The sequence below is a fragment of the Enhydra lutris genome, unplaced genomic scaffold (genome assembly GCF_002288905.1).
Source record: "Enhydra lutris kenyoni isolate GAN:26980312 unplaced genomic scaffold, ASM228890v2 scaffoldscaffold5, whole genome shotgun sequence".
Classification (NCBI taxonomy): Eukaryota; Metazoa; Chordata; class Mammalia; order Carnivora; family Mustelidae; genus Enhydra; species Enhydra lutris.
The window spans coordinates 47,765,365-47,780,439 of NW_019154089.1; the positions used below are offsets into that span (position 1 = coordinate 47,765,365).

The window sequence follows — 15,075 nt, forward strand, 5'->3', positions numbered from 1 at the left end:
GATGCGGGACTCGATCCCAGGACCCTGAGATCATGACCTGAGCCGAAGGCAGCGGCTTAACCCACTGAGCCACCCAGGCGCCCCAAAGGGAAATTTTTAAAAAATATATTTTTTGAAGCCTCCTGAGTGGAGAAAACTGTGAGAGCCCTCAGCAGGGTGGAAAACTCTGGCATCAGAGTTTTGTTCAAATCCCACCTCGGCCGCTTTGTCCGCATAGCCTTGGCTGTATTCCTCTGCACCTCATCTGTAAAGCTAAACCAGAAGCCTACCTTTTAGGGAGTTGAGAGGGCTTAATGAGAAATGTTTTCGTCTCATGTTAGGTGACATAATTAAAACAATAACAATGACAGGACTGATGTGTGGTGGAAGGAGCCTGAGACGTGGAGTCAGGTGCGCCAAGTTCAAACGCCATTTCTTAGCAACTGCAGGTGGTGATGCTGGGCAAATTATGTAACCTCAGTGCACTTCCATTTCCTCAACTGTAAAATGGATTATTTTGAGGATAAAATTATATTTTTATATGTGTGTGTATGTTAGTTATAATATATGTCTATTAGCTTGACCCCTTAGAAAAGTTTGATAAATGTTTGTCCTTTCTTTTCTTTGAAAGTCATTACATGTTAAATAAAATTGCTATTTTTCCACTTCTGTGGTTCAGCATGCTTCACTTCCCCTAGATATAACTGAAGTATAAACCTCATTTAAAAACATGTCAAAAAAATAAAATAAAATAAAATAAAAACATGTCAGATACATAACAGATGTTAAGGGCAAAGAAGAGTTAAAAGCACTACCAAAATGTAAGATGTATTTTATTTTACATATCACTAACATATAATACATAATTAATATAGTTTTGTTATATTCTGTTGCTCCCGTTCCTTGGCTACATTACATTTAGCCTGAACCATGGGGATAAAATAAATAGAACATCTACAGAGCAATTCAGCATTCAAACAACCAACCAGTAAGAGATTCCCCTTTTCCCTTCTTCCACCCTCGGAGACCAGGGGTTCGGTGGGGTTGTGGCTCACTCAGTCTCTGAGTACAGAGGTGATTTTCAATCTCCATTTACATCTAATTATCAAGTCACAGTCTGCAGGTTGACAACAAGGTCAGGAACCAATGAAATTAGTCCCACTAGAGACCTCAAACTCTCCCCATGAAAAGGAAAGGGAGACAAGAAAGCCTGTGGAGAATAACTTTGACTCTAGTAGGACCATTCATGGAAAGGAAAGGCAGTGCTGGAAAAACTAGCTGTCTGATATCCCCCAACCCCACCCTCTGCTTTACCAGATTGCATATGTGTGCAAATTTCCTCTTTGTAATTAGTAAGTACTGGTGAAGGCCCCTTAAGTCCTGTGTTCCAAACATTCTTTCCCAAAAACGTAATGAAATACTGCTTCTCAAGCTGGTCATTCTAAATCCCGACCCTGGCCACACATTGGAATGACCCAACAAGCTTATAAAAGATACGGATGCAGGGTCCCCTCTCAGATCAGTTATAGTAGAATCAGGTATGGGGGCGTGGTGAGAGGGTGGGCATCAGTGGCTTTGCACGGGTCCAAGGTCATTCTACTGTCTAACCAGTGTTTAAGAGCAGCAGAGACATCCACATTCTCTAGCACTTAGAAAACACCTTACCCTTTCCACAAGTCCCTGAGAAAGTGAAAATATGAAAGGGAGGGGGTCCTTTAACATGGGCTGGAGCAAACTGCCTCATCTCAGAATCTATCTCTCTGACAGGTGCATTTCTGAGATAAGGAGGTCATACCCTCCTGCGGGATAATGTACACGCAGTAGAGAGTTTCCCTAGATTCTTCAGAATGACCCGCCGAGTCTATAAAGAAAGCCAGCTTTGTACCTTAACCGCACCTTGCACTTCTCTGGCACGCTTGTGGCAATGACCCACAGGGCTGGGTCTCAGGTGGCCGCATCGGTCCCTGCCTCATGCTCCAGTCACCGCAGTTCTTTGACTGATTTCTTTTACTTTTTATGCCTCTCTGAGAATCATCCACAGACCCATTTTCCCCCAAATTGCTCACTCTCTCATCCTTCCTCCCAGAGTCTCCCCAAATGAGAAACACTGGAGATTTGTTTTGTTTTTTCTTTTGTTGTTTGTTGTTGTTGTTGTTGTTGTTGTTGTTGTTGTTTTTAATGCTCCCATTAATCTTAGTCAATTCAGCACTCACGGGGCTGGGTGCTCGAATATGCTCGTCAATATGAGAAAACAGTAGGCGAAGAATTACGACACGACTCCCCTTTGACTGGACTTTGGCTCCCAGGAAACACAGTTGGACAGAAACCCCAACTGAAAACAAGCAATAATTGTCCCCCAGTTGTCCCGCCCTTTGCAGATAAATGCCTTGCGGGACCCATCTGGCCATTCCACGCGGGGCCACCTAGTCAGAGCAGATGTCTGCCAGCCAGAGGTTTGCCTTTGCACTATGCATTTTAAAAATAAGTTTGCTGACCGCCGGGCCTACTCCTAGGTGAGTTGCTTTTCCGTTTGTCTCTGGAATTTCACTTCCGGCTTTGATATTTCAAGGTCTACTTCTTAGCAGGAAAGCAGGTTAAAAAAAATTTTTTTTCAACCCACCTTGAGATAGATAGTCCCTGATTTAACCTTTGAAAAAGGGTGAGGAAAAGTACAGGAGTGTGTTTCTGAGAGTTTTCTAAGGAGACCTGTAGCTGTTTCCAGCAATTTCTTTTAAACAGCCATTCAAATGTTAAGGCCAAGATAGTCTTTCAATACTCGGAATGATGAAACAAAGCTGATTTTCACCAGGGTATGATAGATAAACCTGAGTTTATCAGTATTTCACATCTGAAAAACTTTAAAAGAAAGAAAATTAATCTCTCCCTCATTCTGCCTCAATGTCTACCACCCTTTACGGCGGACTACCTCACCTTTCTGCCCCCGTGTCAGGTGAGGGTTAGGCACCTTGCTTTTCCTCCTTGACATCCCAGGTTGTGTCCAGAGGCACACATTTTGACCTCAGGCTTAGGATTGTAGTTCTATCCTTCAAGAAGAATCACCATCCTGCGGACCCATCAGCCATGCTTCCATCAAAGACTGACTTTCTCTCCTTTTGTTCTGATCCTAATTGGGAACAGGAAACTCATGCCAAGCTGAGCCAGGAAATAAATCATAAGATAGTATCTGCTTACTGAACACCGCTGCTGCACCCGGAATTGCTGGAGAACACGTCCGCCATCCAATACAGAATGATGAAACCCGGGGACAGTATTGAACTATTTCCGGTTTTGACAGTATTGTTGGGGGACAACATCTGCCCAAACACTCACCCTCTGCCTTGACATCACTGCAACTTGCAGCCATTTCCACTCTGGTCATCTGACCCTTAGCTTAACCAAATTCTGTTTTGGAAACTGATGGCCATGGCAAGCACATCCTCACCAGCCTCTCGGCTACCTCGGGGGCCTTCGCGCCTCCTGAGCCCCACTCGGCACGTGGTGTGAGCTGAAAAGCCGTGTTCCATTTGGAAAACATTTTCACTTACCTGACATCGGGGACAAAAGGGATTTGGGAAGGCAGTTACTAAAAGTTGCTTTAGCCTTCTGGTACTTACCCTGACCCTTTCTTAAGTTAAAAAAAAAAATAATTTAAACAATCCGCATTCCTGGATTGAGACTCCTGCTGATCAAAAAGGAGAGTCTGCAGGGAAGCCTGCAACCACTTTGAAGTTTGCGTCCCTGGGTCCTGGCCGCACTCAGCTGTTTCAGGGAGGACCACAAAGGCCCCCTGGCCGGCCCCCCAGCTCGGAGCAGATGCACTGCTGGGTCAGATTTGGCTTCGAGTGCCTCACTTCCAAGGCCCTTAGGAGTTTATGAGGGTTACCCTGCTCGAACACTCCGTGCCCTGCCCCTTGACAGACGGTTGAGGTCAAAACAGAGTGTTCAGATCCGTCAGGAAGTGAAACACGTAGTTCGACCAGAGCACTGGAGTTTGCAAATGATTTTTTTTAAATACAGAGTTGATCAGAATGGAGCACTCCTCTGGAGTGAGGCTTCCCAAACTCAGCTGCAGGTGCCATTACTAACGAACAAACCTTGTACGTTTGAGCGCGTTACTCAAACTTTCTGTACCTTGGTTCCCTCATCTGTAGGGTGGCAGCTGTATTCTTTTCCTAGTACCAGAAATCAGGCAGCTTCAGACAACAGAAATCTATTACCTCACGGTTCTGGAGGCTGGAAGTCTGAAATCAAGGTGTCCACAGGGCGGTGCTCCCTCTGAGACCCTAGGTATGATCCCTCTCTGCTTCTGCTGGTAGCTGGCAATCTTTGGCATCCGTGGCTTGTAGTTACCTCATTTCAGTGCCTGCCTCTGGCACCACAGGGCTATCGTCAATCATCCTTCCTCTATGCCTGTTTGTCAGGTTCTAAATTTTCTCTTTGTAGAAGGACACCAATCATACTGGATTAGGGCCCACCGTAATAAATTCACTTTAACTGGATTTCCTCTGTAAAGACCTTCTTTCCAAATAAGGTCACATTCTGAGGTACAGGGGTTCGAACTTTAACTTCCTGGATGGGGGGATGGGGTGGGGGGACACAATTCACCCCTTAACAGTGACAACAATAGCACCTATCTAATAAGGGACTCTGTGACAGTTAAATTATTATATATATATTGTACTTAAAGCAACCGTGCCTGGCACAAAACTCAGTATACGCAAAATATTCTTTAAAATAATAACTTGCTATTACTTGGATATGCTTTCTAGTTTGGAGGAAAGGAAGAAGTTGAGTTACAGCCAGCCTTCAGGGGTTATCATCCGGCTGCACACGTTTCATCTGAAGCCAAGTGACAGTGCACTGTTGCTACCAGTAAATTATGAGGAATCGATCAATAATCCTTTGTTTGTGAACATAATAGTGCCCATGAGAATAGATCATAAATGGGACAGTATCTCTTAGGTTTCTCAAAGTAGAATAGAATGTTAAAACCAGTGTGCTAGGAGAGTCATAGCTCTTAACACAGGTCCTGGAAGCAGGTGGCCTGAGTTTGATTCCAGGGTCCATCGTTTATTAGCTTTGCAACCTGAGGCAAAGTCCTTAATTTCTCTAAATCTGTTCCTCACCTCAAAGTGGAAATAAAACTGTGACTTGCTATGGGAAATTCCTGATAATTCACGCCATGTCCTCAGCACAGTGACCGTCCCGCTTTGAGGGCTCCATGGGCACAGCTATTATTATATTTTCTTTTTAATTTGTAAATAAACAACATATTTACAGGGTTCAAAGATCAAAACATATAACAAAGTGTACCTTGAGAAGTCTTGATTTCCCACCCATAACTTTTCATGAGATTTATGTTCTTACGTATAAAGTGCTTAGAATCTTACCCCCTCCTGCCCTAACCCATTCTCCTAGGCAGCCACCTTCATCAGCCTTCTGTGCATCCTTCCAGAATGTTTTAGTGCAGATTAAAGCATACGGTCATATGTAATCTTATCCTTCCCCTTTCTTTCACATACCGTCTTGTACTTTGCTTTTTCCTTTACAGTATATCCTGGAAACCTTGTCGTATCAATTTAGAAGGAACTTCCTAATTCTCCTCACAACTGATTAATTTCCCATTGTGTGGATATGCAGTCCAGATAGTTCATCTTTGACTGATGAACACTTCAGTTATTTCCATTCTTTTGCAACAACGTTGCAATGGGTATTTTTAGTCCAAATCAGTTTGCAAGTGGATAATTATACCTGAGGACGAATTCCCAGAAGTGATGTAAAGGAATCACAAGGAAATCACCTTTGTCTCTTTGCTAAAATGGCCCTGTGGCTCTGGGAGTTTGGTACCACTTTGCACGTCCCCAGCAGAGTATGAGAATGCTTACTGAACCACAGACTTGTCAACAGCTTTCAGTCAGCTTTTTGGTATTTGCCAGTCTCATAGGTAGAACAAAACAAAACAAAACAAAACCCTATCTTCAAATAGTTTTAACTTCCCTCTCTCTTTTTATTATTTTTTAATTGAGGTATAATTGATATACAATATGTTCTTAGTTTCAGGTGTACATCATGATGATTCAATGTTTTTATACATAATGAAATGATTCCCATAAGAACGTTGCGTATTTTTTTATCTGTTTAAAGAATGTGGGTATGTTTTCCTTTGTGAATTCCATGTTCTTTACTCTTTTTCCTATTGAGTTTCTTGTCTTTCCCTTATGGATTTCTATGACCACTTTATAAACTAGTCCTTTGACTCTGGTATGAATTACAAACATCTCCCCCAATCTGTCATTCATCTTTTGACTGTATCGGTGGTGTGTTTTGGTGTAATTATAATTTTCATAATTATCTTATTCTTCATTTTTCGAGTAGTTAAGAAAGAGCACTAAACTGGGAGTTGGAAGTCCCAGGAGTGGCTAGGTAGATGGCCACATGTTAGTAATTATTATTCAATTTATTTGAGTTAAATTTGTCTCAACAGTCTGGAAAAGCACCCAAACATCTGTTAATGAAAAAGCTAGGCTTAATTATTAAATTGAAGATATCCAAAATGTCAGTTTTCCCTCCTTCTTTGGCTGTATACACCTGTGTTTTTAATATTCATATTCAATACAAGTTAACAGATATTTATTCATCAACTACTATTGGACAAGGAGGGTCATTTGTTTATTTATCTCGGTAATACAGTAAATATTTATTGAGTTTGCAATGCGGGCCAGACATTGCATCAGGAATTGCAGTGTAATACTGAACACATTACAAGGGTCTCTCCCCTCACTGGCTTACAGTCAACTAAGGAATATAAACAAATACACAGTGATTGAAACAGCCAAGGTCTCCAAGTGAAGACCATGATGTTAGGGGAGATGTGCTCCTGTGACTTCCACCATTCCACCATCACCATTTCACCATTCCACTCGTCCCCTGGCTTCATCTGTTCCAGCCCCTGCAAGGACTTTGCACCTGTAACTCTGCCCCCTCTCTCTTGCATCATCAATAGCTCTCTTTGTACCGAATCATTCCCATTAATCTACAGACATGTTGTAACACTTCCACTAAATGTTGGCTCATCCTCAGCCTTACTCCATCCATTCACACTCACATCCAGCCTCGTGGAGGGATATAGCACTTGCATTTTGACAAATCTCAAATTTATATCTATGGCGCACTCGCTTCCCTGAACACAATGTCTAATTACTTAAGTCAGCAGCTCTTGAAATTCTAAGAGGCATCTCAAACTTAACATGTCCGAAACATACCCACTGATTTCTCTACCAACCTCACCCAAACTACACCACTCACTGGCTTACTCGGGTAATAACCTGGGAATCACACTTGACTCCCCTATTTGCATCCTTCCCACAGGCAATCTAACAGCACGTCTGTTGGTATTATCCTTAAAATATGTCCCAAATCTGCCCACTGCCTGCTGTCTCCACTGTGACTATTCTAGCCCAAATCACTATCATTTCTGGCCTGTATCCAGCCTCACCCACATCCCACTAGTCAATTTTCCATCTAACAACCAGAGACATTTTTAAGTCTTTTGAAAACTTAACTCTGGGTGTTACTCCTGTTCTCATACTCCTCTAAGAATTTCCATCAAGGTCAGAATCAGATCCAAACTCTTCACCACAGCCTACAAAGCAGGAGAGGCACCCTACCTGTTTCTCCAGGCACATCAGCCACCCTCCTTTTTGCTCACTCTTCTCTGTCACTGTACTTCGGTGCTTCTGATACACTGTCTCAGGGCCTTTGCACTTACTTTCCCCTAGCACAGAACATTCCTTTTCCAGATACTCAATAGCTTCTCTCTGAATGCATCCAAGTATCTAACCAAGTATCATCTGTTTTGGTCAATATTGCTATGTAACAAACCATCCCAAGACAGTAGCTTAAAATAATACCGATTATTTTACTGGTTCATGAGTCCAAGGGTGGACTGGGCTCCGTGAAGGGGTTCCCATGGGTGTAGTCAGATGGTGGCTCGGCCCGGGATTCTTATGATGGCTTCTTCACTCTTGTGTCTGTCACTTGGGCTGGGAAGACTCAAACCGCTAGGGGCTGGAACACTTAAGTCTCCTTGAGAATCTGTCTCCACGTCTCTCCTTCTCTCTGTCCTCCATGTGGTAGACTCAGAGTAGTCAGTTTTATCCATAGTGGGAAAGGGCTCACAGTGCGCATGTCTTGAGATAAGACAGCAGAACTTGTATGGCCTTCTCGAACCTTAGCCTTTAAAACATGCAGGCTCACTTCCACCGCATTCTACTCAACAGGGTGTTAAGAAAGACACTACTGGGAGTCCCTGGGTGGCTCAGTGGGTTAAAGCCTCTGCCTTCGGCTCAGGTCATGACCTCAGAGTCCTGGGATCGAGCCCCACATCGGGCTCTCTGCTCAGCAGGGAGCCTGCTTCCTCCTCTCTCTCTCTGCCTGCCTCTCTGCCTACTTGTAATCTCTGTCTGTCAAATAAATAAATAAAAAATCTTTAAAAATATTTTTAAAAATTAAAAAAAAAAAAAAAGACACTGCCGGCTTCAGGCAGAGGGCACTTAGAACCCATCTTTGTTGGGAAGAATGGCCAAAAAAATTGTGAATACATTTTTACATCACCATACCTCCTCTGAGAGGGTTATTTGACTACTCCATACAAGAAATCTCCTTCCTCAACCCCAGCCCGGGACCCCTCCTCTTACCCTGCTTTCCTTTCTTTGACTGCTCACATGTCTTCATTGATACTGCATGTTATATCTGCTGGATTCTCGTTTACTGTATCTCAGCCACTAGAATGCAGGCTCTGTGGTGGTAAAGACATGTAGCCCCAGACACTAGAACCATTCCTGACACAGAGCAGGCCCTCCATGAGGGTCGTTGAATATTGGCTCATTGGGAGCACCTGAGAGAAGCTCTTAAGTTAAGACTTGGGAAATCAGGAAAGTTCCTAAAAAAAATGAGTGTTGGATACTGTTGTCCTATTACCTTTTCGTTTGATGAATTGCATGAACTAAGCAAACTGGCAGATCTGTGGGTTAAGAATGCAATCCTAAGAAGCTTATATTTCACCACTCAAAGGAGCCACATTGCCTTATTTATTGACAAAAAGATTCCTTCCTACAGCAGGTGTTTTTTTTCGCCTGGGTCTGCTGCAATGTGTCCCGGAGTGTGAGCTGCTCTGGAGGTTTCCTTTTACTAAAGCTGGAATCTCTTCATGGCCAGGAGATGGGAGCAGGCGTGCATCAACGGCCCTTCATTGAATGCATTTCTGGCCCAGACTTAGACCTCCTGTCGTGCTGCTGTACATCACTTTGATCTAGGAAGTGACTTTCAAGCTGAGATTGAAACACTTAGAGATACGTTTTACTTGATAAACACATTTCATCTAGGAATCCAGAAAGTGCTTTGCAAATACTTCTCCAGTCCGCCTAATAACTCAGCAGGGCAAAAGGCAGGTGGTATGCATTGTACATACACAGTCTTTGAGCCACAAAACATTATCTGCCTAGTGAGTCAGAGGAGCTCAGGAGGGAGCGGTGGGCTCAGAAGGAGCTGTCCGAGATCACTCATCTTCTTTCTTAATATTTATGTAGTGCATTCATTTCAGTACAGCATTCCTTTTGCATAATCTACTACTTCCTGCTGATGATTCCCCAGGGTCTGCTTATTTTGCCTCCAAGTAACCAGGTATCTGGTGCAATGAAGGGAAAACAGCCAGATGCTCACACACTTTCCCGCTTATTTTTGTCTAATTTGACACCATTTAGGTTTAAGCTTAAAATAGATCCAGGCAACAACCAAGCTGTCCAACTGATGTGCTTTAAAGATTTCATTTATTTATTTGATGGTGGGGCGGGGGGAGAAAGAGCACAAGCAGGGGGAGTCAGAGAGGGAGAAGCAGGCTTCCCACTGAGTAGAGAGCCGGATGCAGGGCTTGATCCCTGGACCCTGAAATCATGACCTAAGCCGAAGGCAGACTCTAAATCGACTGAGCCACCCAGGCATCCCCCAACTGATATACGTTAAAGAATGGCTCTATTAAGGAAGGAAGGAAGGAAAGAAAGAAAGAAGGAAGGAAAGAAGGGAGAAAGGAAGGAAGGAGGGGGGAGAGGGGGAGGGAGGGAGGAGGAAGGAGGGGAAAAAAAGTATTGACAAAGTTATGACCATTTGGGTCATTTCAAAGAGGATTTACTTGGTGATGAGAGGGGGATATAGCATAGGGAACAGGGTAACATTGCAGTGAACTAGGAGTGGAGAGAGGTTGATTCTGAATCCAGTTTTGCCAGTAACTGTCCAACTTTGGATAAGCGGTATAATTTTGGTTTTAGTTTCTCATCTGTAAAAAAGAACTAATAACACCTACAAAATTTATGTCTCAGAGGTTAGAATAAAAGGTTAATGAGAAAATGAGATTTGAAAGTTGTCTAGTAAAACTAGAAGACAAATAGAAGAAACTGGGGGCACCTGGGTGGCTCAGTCGTTAAGCAGCTGCCTTTGCCTCAGGTCATGATCCCAGTGTTCTGGGATCTATGGCCACATCAGGCTCCCTGCTCCGCCGGAAGCCTGCTTCTCCCTCTGCCACTCCCCCTGCTTGCGTTCCCTCTCTTGCTGTGTCTTTCTCTGTCAAATAAATAAATAAAATCTTTTTAAAAATTAAAAAAAAATTAAATAGAAGAAACTGCTTAGTTAAAAAAAACATTTATTGAATGTTGTAGGCTGAATTGTGTCCCCTACCCCCATTCATATGTTGAAGTCCTAACCCCCAATACCTCAGAATATGACTGTGTTTGGAGTTAGGGTCTTTAAAGAGGTAATTAAGTTAAGATGGGTTCCTTTTACTGGGCTCTGATCCAATATGACTTATAAGTCCTTATAAGAAGAGTAAATTTGCACACAACTGTAGAGAGGAAAGATCATCTGAACACACAGGGAGAAGCCAGCCATATACAAGTTCAGGAGAGAAGCCTCACAAGAAACCAACCCAGCAGACAGCTTGATCTCAGACTTCTAGCCTTCAGAACTATGAGAAGATAAATTTCTGTTGTTTCAGCCACACAGTTGTGGTATCTGATTATGACAGATACATGACACCTGATATCTAGAGGGTTGTAAGTCCCACTCCCAGGACAGGGATGTGATCAGAGGACTTTTCTAGGGGGTCTTTCAGAGGATAGGGTCATTCCAGGGATGAACTCAAATCATGGTCTAGAAGGGCAATAAAAGATCAAAGGCAGAGCTCTGTACTAAGTCCAGAGTGTGAGTCGAACCTGTAAAAAAGAAAAGGAGTCCTTAAGTTAGAAACTGAGAAAGAAGGGAATCAGTGTGTACATAATTTATGTGGTGCTATTATTTATGTAAAAGATGTTAGAGAACAGTCTGTGGTGATGCCAATGTCTTTGGAGCAGGATCCTGGTCCCAGTGTGTGAAACAGATGAATAGCCTTTCTCAGCAGCCCTCATCGTGGGCTGGGTTCTAGGCTTGCCAGCAAAAGACTCATCACTCTGGAGTGTGTACAGTGGATTTCACCTTCCATTGTCATCCTTCAGTCCATACTGTACCCTCTGAACTAATTATTCATTGAAGCCGCTCTCAGTGGCAGGTGGGAAAGAGAAAAGTATCATGTCACAGATCTACAGGGTGCAGTTTCTAGAACCAAGGGAGTTTTCCCTTCATTGCACCAGATACCTGCTTACTTGGAGGCAAAATAAGCAGAACCCTGGGGAATCATCAGGAGGAAATCAAAGAGCCACCAGGACTGCATACCTTTCCAGAGGCTCTAAGGGGGAATCAATTTTCTTGGTTCTTCCAGCTTCTGGAGGCTGCCTGCCTTCCTTGGTTCATGGCTTCTTTCCACTTTCACAGCCAGCAAGAGCCAGTGGGGTCCCTTCTTATGCTTTGAATTTCTCCTACTTCTTCTTCTGTCTTTATATCTCCCTGAACTGTTCTTCTGCATTTAGGAGCTTACACGTTTGGAATGAGTCCACCCAGAATAATATTTCTAAGTCACATCTACAGACACCTTTCTGCCCTGTAAGGTAAAATATTCTCAGATTCTAGGGATTAGGTTAGGGACATGTTGGGGTGTCATTATTCTGCCTGCTGCACCATGTTAGAAAATTTGGATTTTATCATAAGAGTGATAGGAAGCTTCCAGAAATGTTTTCAGGAGGGGTATGGTACAATCAAATCTGCATTTTTAGAAGATCCTACATACAATTTATGGGAACTGGATTAGCAAGACATTGTTGTCATCCAGGAGAGATGTAATCTTAGTGTAGAACAGAGAAGCATCTGTCAGAGCTGAAGCATGGATGGATTCGAGAGTCATTTACGAGACTAAACAACAGATTTTAATGGTTGATTAGCTATAGGCGATGAGTGTGAGGGTTGCAGGATAAGACAGGCAGCACCCAAGCCTCTGGTCAGGCCAACTGCATAAAAGTGCTGTTCACCCAGACAGTAAGTACAGCTTTGAGAGGAGAGAAAAAATGATGAATTTGTTTTGAGAATATTTTGAGTTCAATGGACCATAATGAAATCCAAGTGCAGATGTCCAGTTGGGAGTTTTATCCAAGAGCTTAAAATTCAGGAGAGATGTCTGGACGGCAGACTTATCCCTGAGCGTTATTAGCATATGCATGGAAACCAAAGCCCTGGGAAAGTGTAGAGAGAAAAAACAAAAAAGTGGATTCAAGGACAAGGCCTGGAAAAATAGCATTCCAGAGACCATCTAAGGAGGAGGAGCACATGGGTGAGTAGGAGAACCGAAGAAAGAGAAAGAAGAAATGGTAGTTTAGTGTCATTCAGTCCAAGGGAAGAGAGTATTTTAAACAGCAAGAATGGCCAATTGCATTGACCCCTGTGAGGAAGTCAATAAGAGAAGCACTGAAAGGACCAAGTGAGCCACATGGCAGTCATCATTGACTTTGGCCAGAGCAATGTCCCTGGGGCAGGAGGGCTGAGCAGTTGATTGGGAGTAAGGAACAAAATACAGGATTCAAACTACTCTCCCAAGGAAGTTGGCTAAAAGGATGAGAGAATTTAAGAAGTACCTAAAGATGAAGGGGGAGATGAAACTCTTTTTTTTCCCCTTTTTTATAAAAGAGAAACAAATATGTTGATAACAATTCTTTTACAAATTCTTTTACATTATGAAAGGGCAGGAATGGGAGCAGCTGGAAGGAAATGTAGAGTTCACAAAGAAGGTCTTTTTTGCTCATTCATTTGCTTCTTTCTGTTTAGTATCAAAAACTTGAACACAATATACAACACATGGAAAGAAACTGGGAGGGAGAAAGAGTTTTAATGGAGACCACGTTCAGTTCGTCTCAGAGGTCTCAGAGAACTGGGATTTAGAGGCTTTGTGGAGGCAATGGCCTTACGGAGCCAGCCCTCTAAAGTAAGAGGCTGCACTCTAGAAAGGACAGGTGCCAGCTCTGGGAAGTCGGGGCAGAGCATTCATAGGATGCTTGTTGTGGTTTTTGCTTTTGGTTTTGTTTTGTTTCGTTTTGTTTTTTCTTTCATTAAAGAAGATTGTCATCCAAGGAGGTGTTGTAACCAGAAGAGATCCAAATGGTGAACCAAGAAAGAAAGTTCAAAGCTCAGAAAAGCACAGCTGAGCTTTGGATCTGGAGTGGGAGGGAAGGCTGTAAGGGCCAAAGTATAAGTGTTAAAATGCAGAATGGTGAGGGGTTAGTCCTGAAGCAGAGCGTGAAGGGTAAGTCTTGTTTAGGATGTGAACAGAGCAGGGGTAGGAAAGCTGGGCTCCCAGGTGCTTGCCTGATCCCGCTGGCTTACAAGAAAACCAGGCAACTGGAGGCTTTTTCAGACTCTGGGGGAAGCAAAGTGAAAAAAGGTCTCTAGAAGGTAGCGGGAAATCTGAGACTAATGCACATAAACAGGCAGTACGATGATGACTTGCCTGTTTCCCTGATCACCATTACTATATTGTGGTTAGGTCGAACGTTAAGTCACAAAGCAGTACAAGAATTCAATAAGAAGACCAATTGAAAACATAAAGCTGCTTATGATCCAATGTCAAATGAGAGATCTAGTAAAAGGATAATTTCTTTGATTTTTGGGGCTCCTCGGTGGCTCAGTCGGTTAAGCATCTGCCTTCGACTTAGGTCATGATCTCAGCGTCCTGGGATCAAGTCCCGCATGGGGCTCCCTGCTCAGCGGGAGCCTGCTTCTCCCTCTTCCTCTGCTCATGCTCTATCTCTCACTCTCTCTCTCTCTCAAATAAACTTAAAAAAAATCTTAGAAAAAAAAGGATAAGTCCTTTGATTTGGAAAGCAGAAAAATAGTAAATAAATCAGACTGGTTCGGGAAGACTTCTTGGACACAGACACGAGTCACGCCATGAAGTTGATGATTCTGTTCTCTTAGTTATGGCCCACGGGTAGTAGAAGACAATGAGAAGCCACTTCCCATAGACTGCAGAATGAGCTCTTGGAGCGAATGGTCGGAATGTGACCCTTGCCTCAGACTAAAGGTAAGTGTCATTCCCCACCAATTCATTCCCCACCAATGACCCCAAATGGAAACTGTGTTGCCAGCATCTCCAGGAAAAGGACTAGGAGGCAGGGAGTTCCCACCCCCACCCGCACTGAGTTCCCAACTAAGAAGGAAAGATAAATATCTATGTGGATGAGGCTCAATTTGCCTAGAAATCTCACCATGGCACACAATAATAAATGTGTGCCTTGAAGAACCAGATGCTGAAGGAGAGAGAGCCAACCCTAGCATGCGAGGTATTACTTTAATATTGCTGACTACTTTTAGGGCTTCCATCTTGAAACAATCAACTTAACTGGTCTAGAGGGCTACAGTGCTGTGGACGCAGTTTTAGATCATTATCCTTTTTTGGCCATAGAAATTCTAATATTTCCAGCTTGTTTTGTGCAGTTCCGTTCAAGGAGCATTGAGATCTTTGGACAATACAACGGGCAGAAGTGCATAGAGGCAGTGGGAGACAGACAACAGTGTGAACCCACTGAGCCCTGTGAAGACGTGGAGGAGGACTGTGGCAATGACTTTAAATGTGGTACAGGTAATCCTCGCATCCCCCTTACTCCCCACGGGCTTCTGTGCGCACTCGCA

At 43.3% G+C, this 15,075-nt stretch overlaps 1 protein-coding gene across 1 annotated transcript in view; it reads left to right on the forward strand.

The window, feature by feature from the left end:
- Window positions 1–2,385: 2,385 nt before the first annotated feature.
- LOC111141260 (complement C9) overlaps window positions 2,386–15,075 on the forward strand; it is a 50,968-nt gene continuing 38,278 nt past the window's right edge. Inside the window, exons 1-3 of the mRNA XM_022493708.1 lie at window positions 2,386–2,492; window positions 14,362–14,467; window positions 14,881–15,025. Coding sequence (XP_022349416.1) covers window positions 2,416–2,492; window positions 14,362–14,467; window positions 14,881–15,025 — 328 coding nt within the window. The 5' untranslated portion in view covers window positions 2,386–2,415. The remainder of the gene's footprint in view (window positions 2,493–14,361; window positions 14,468–14,880; window positions 15,026–15,075) is intronic.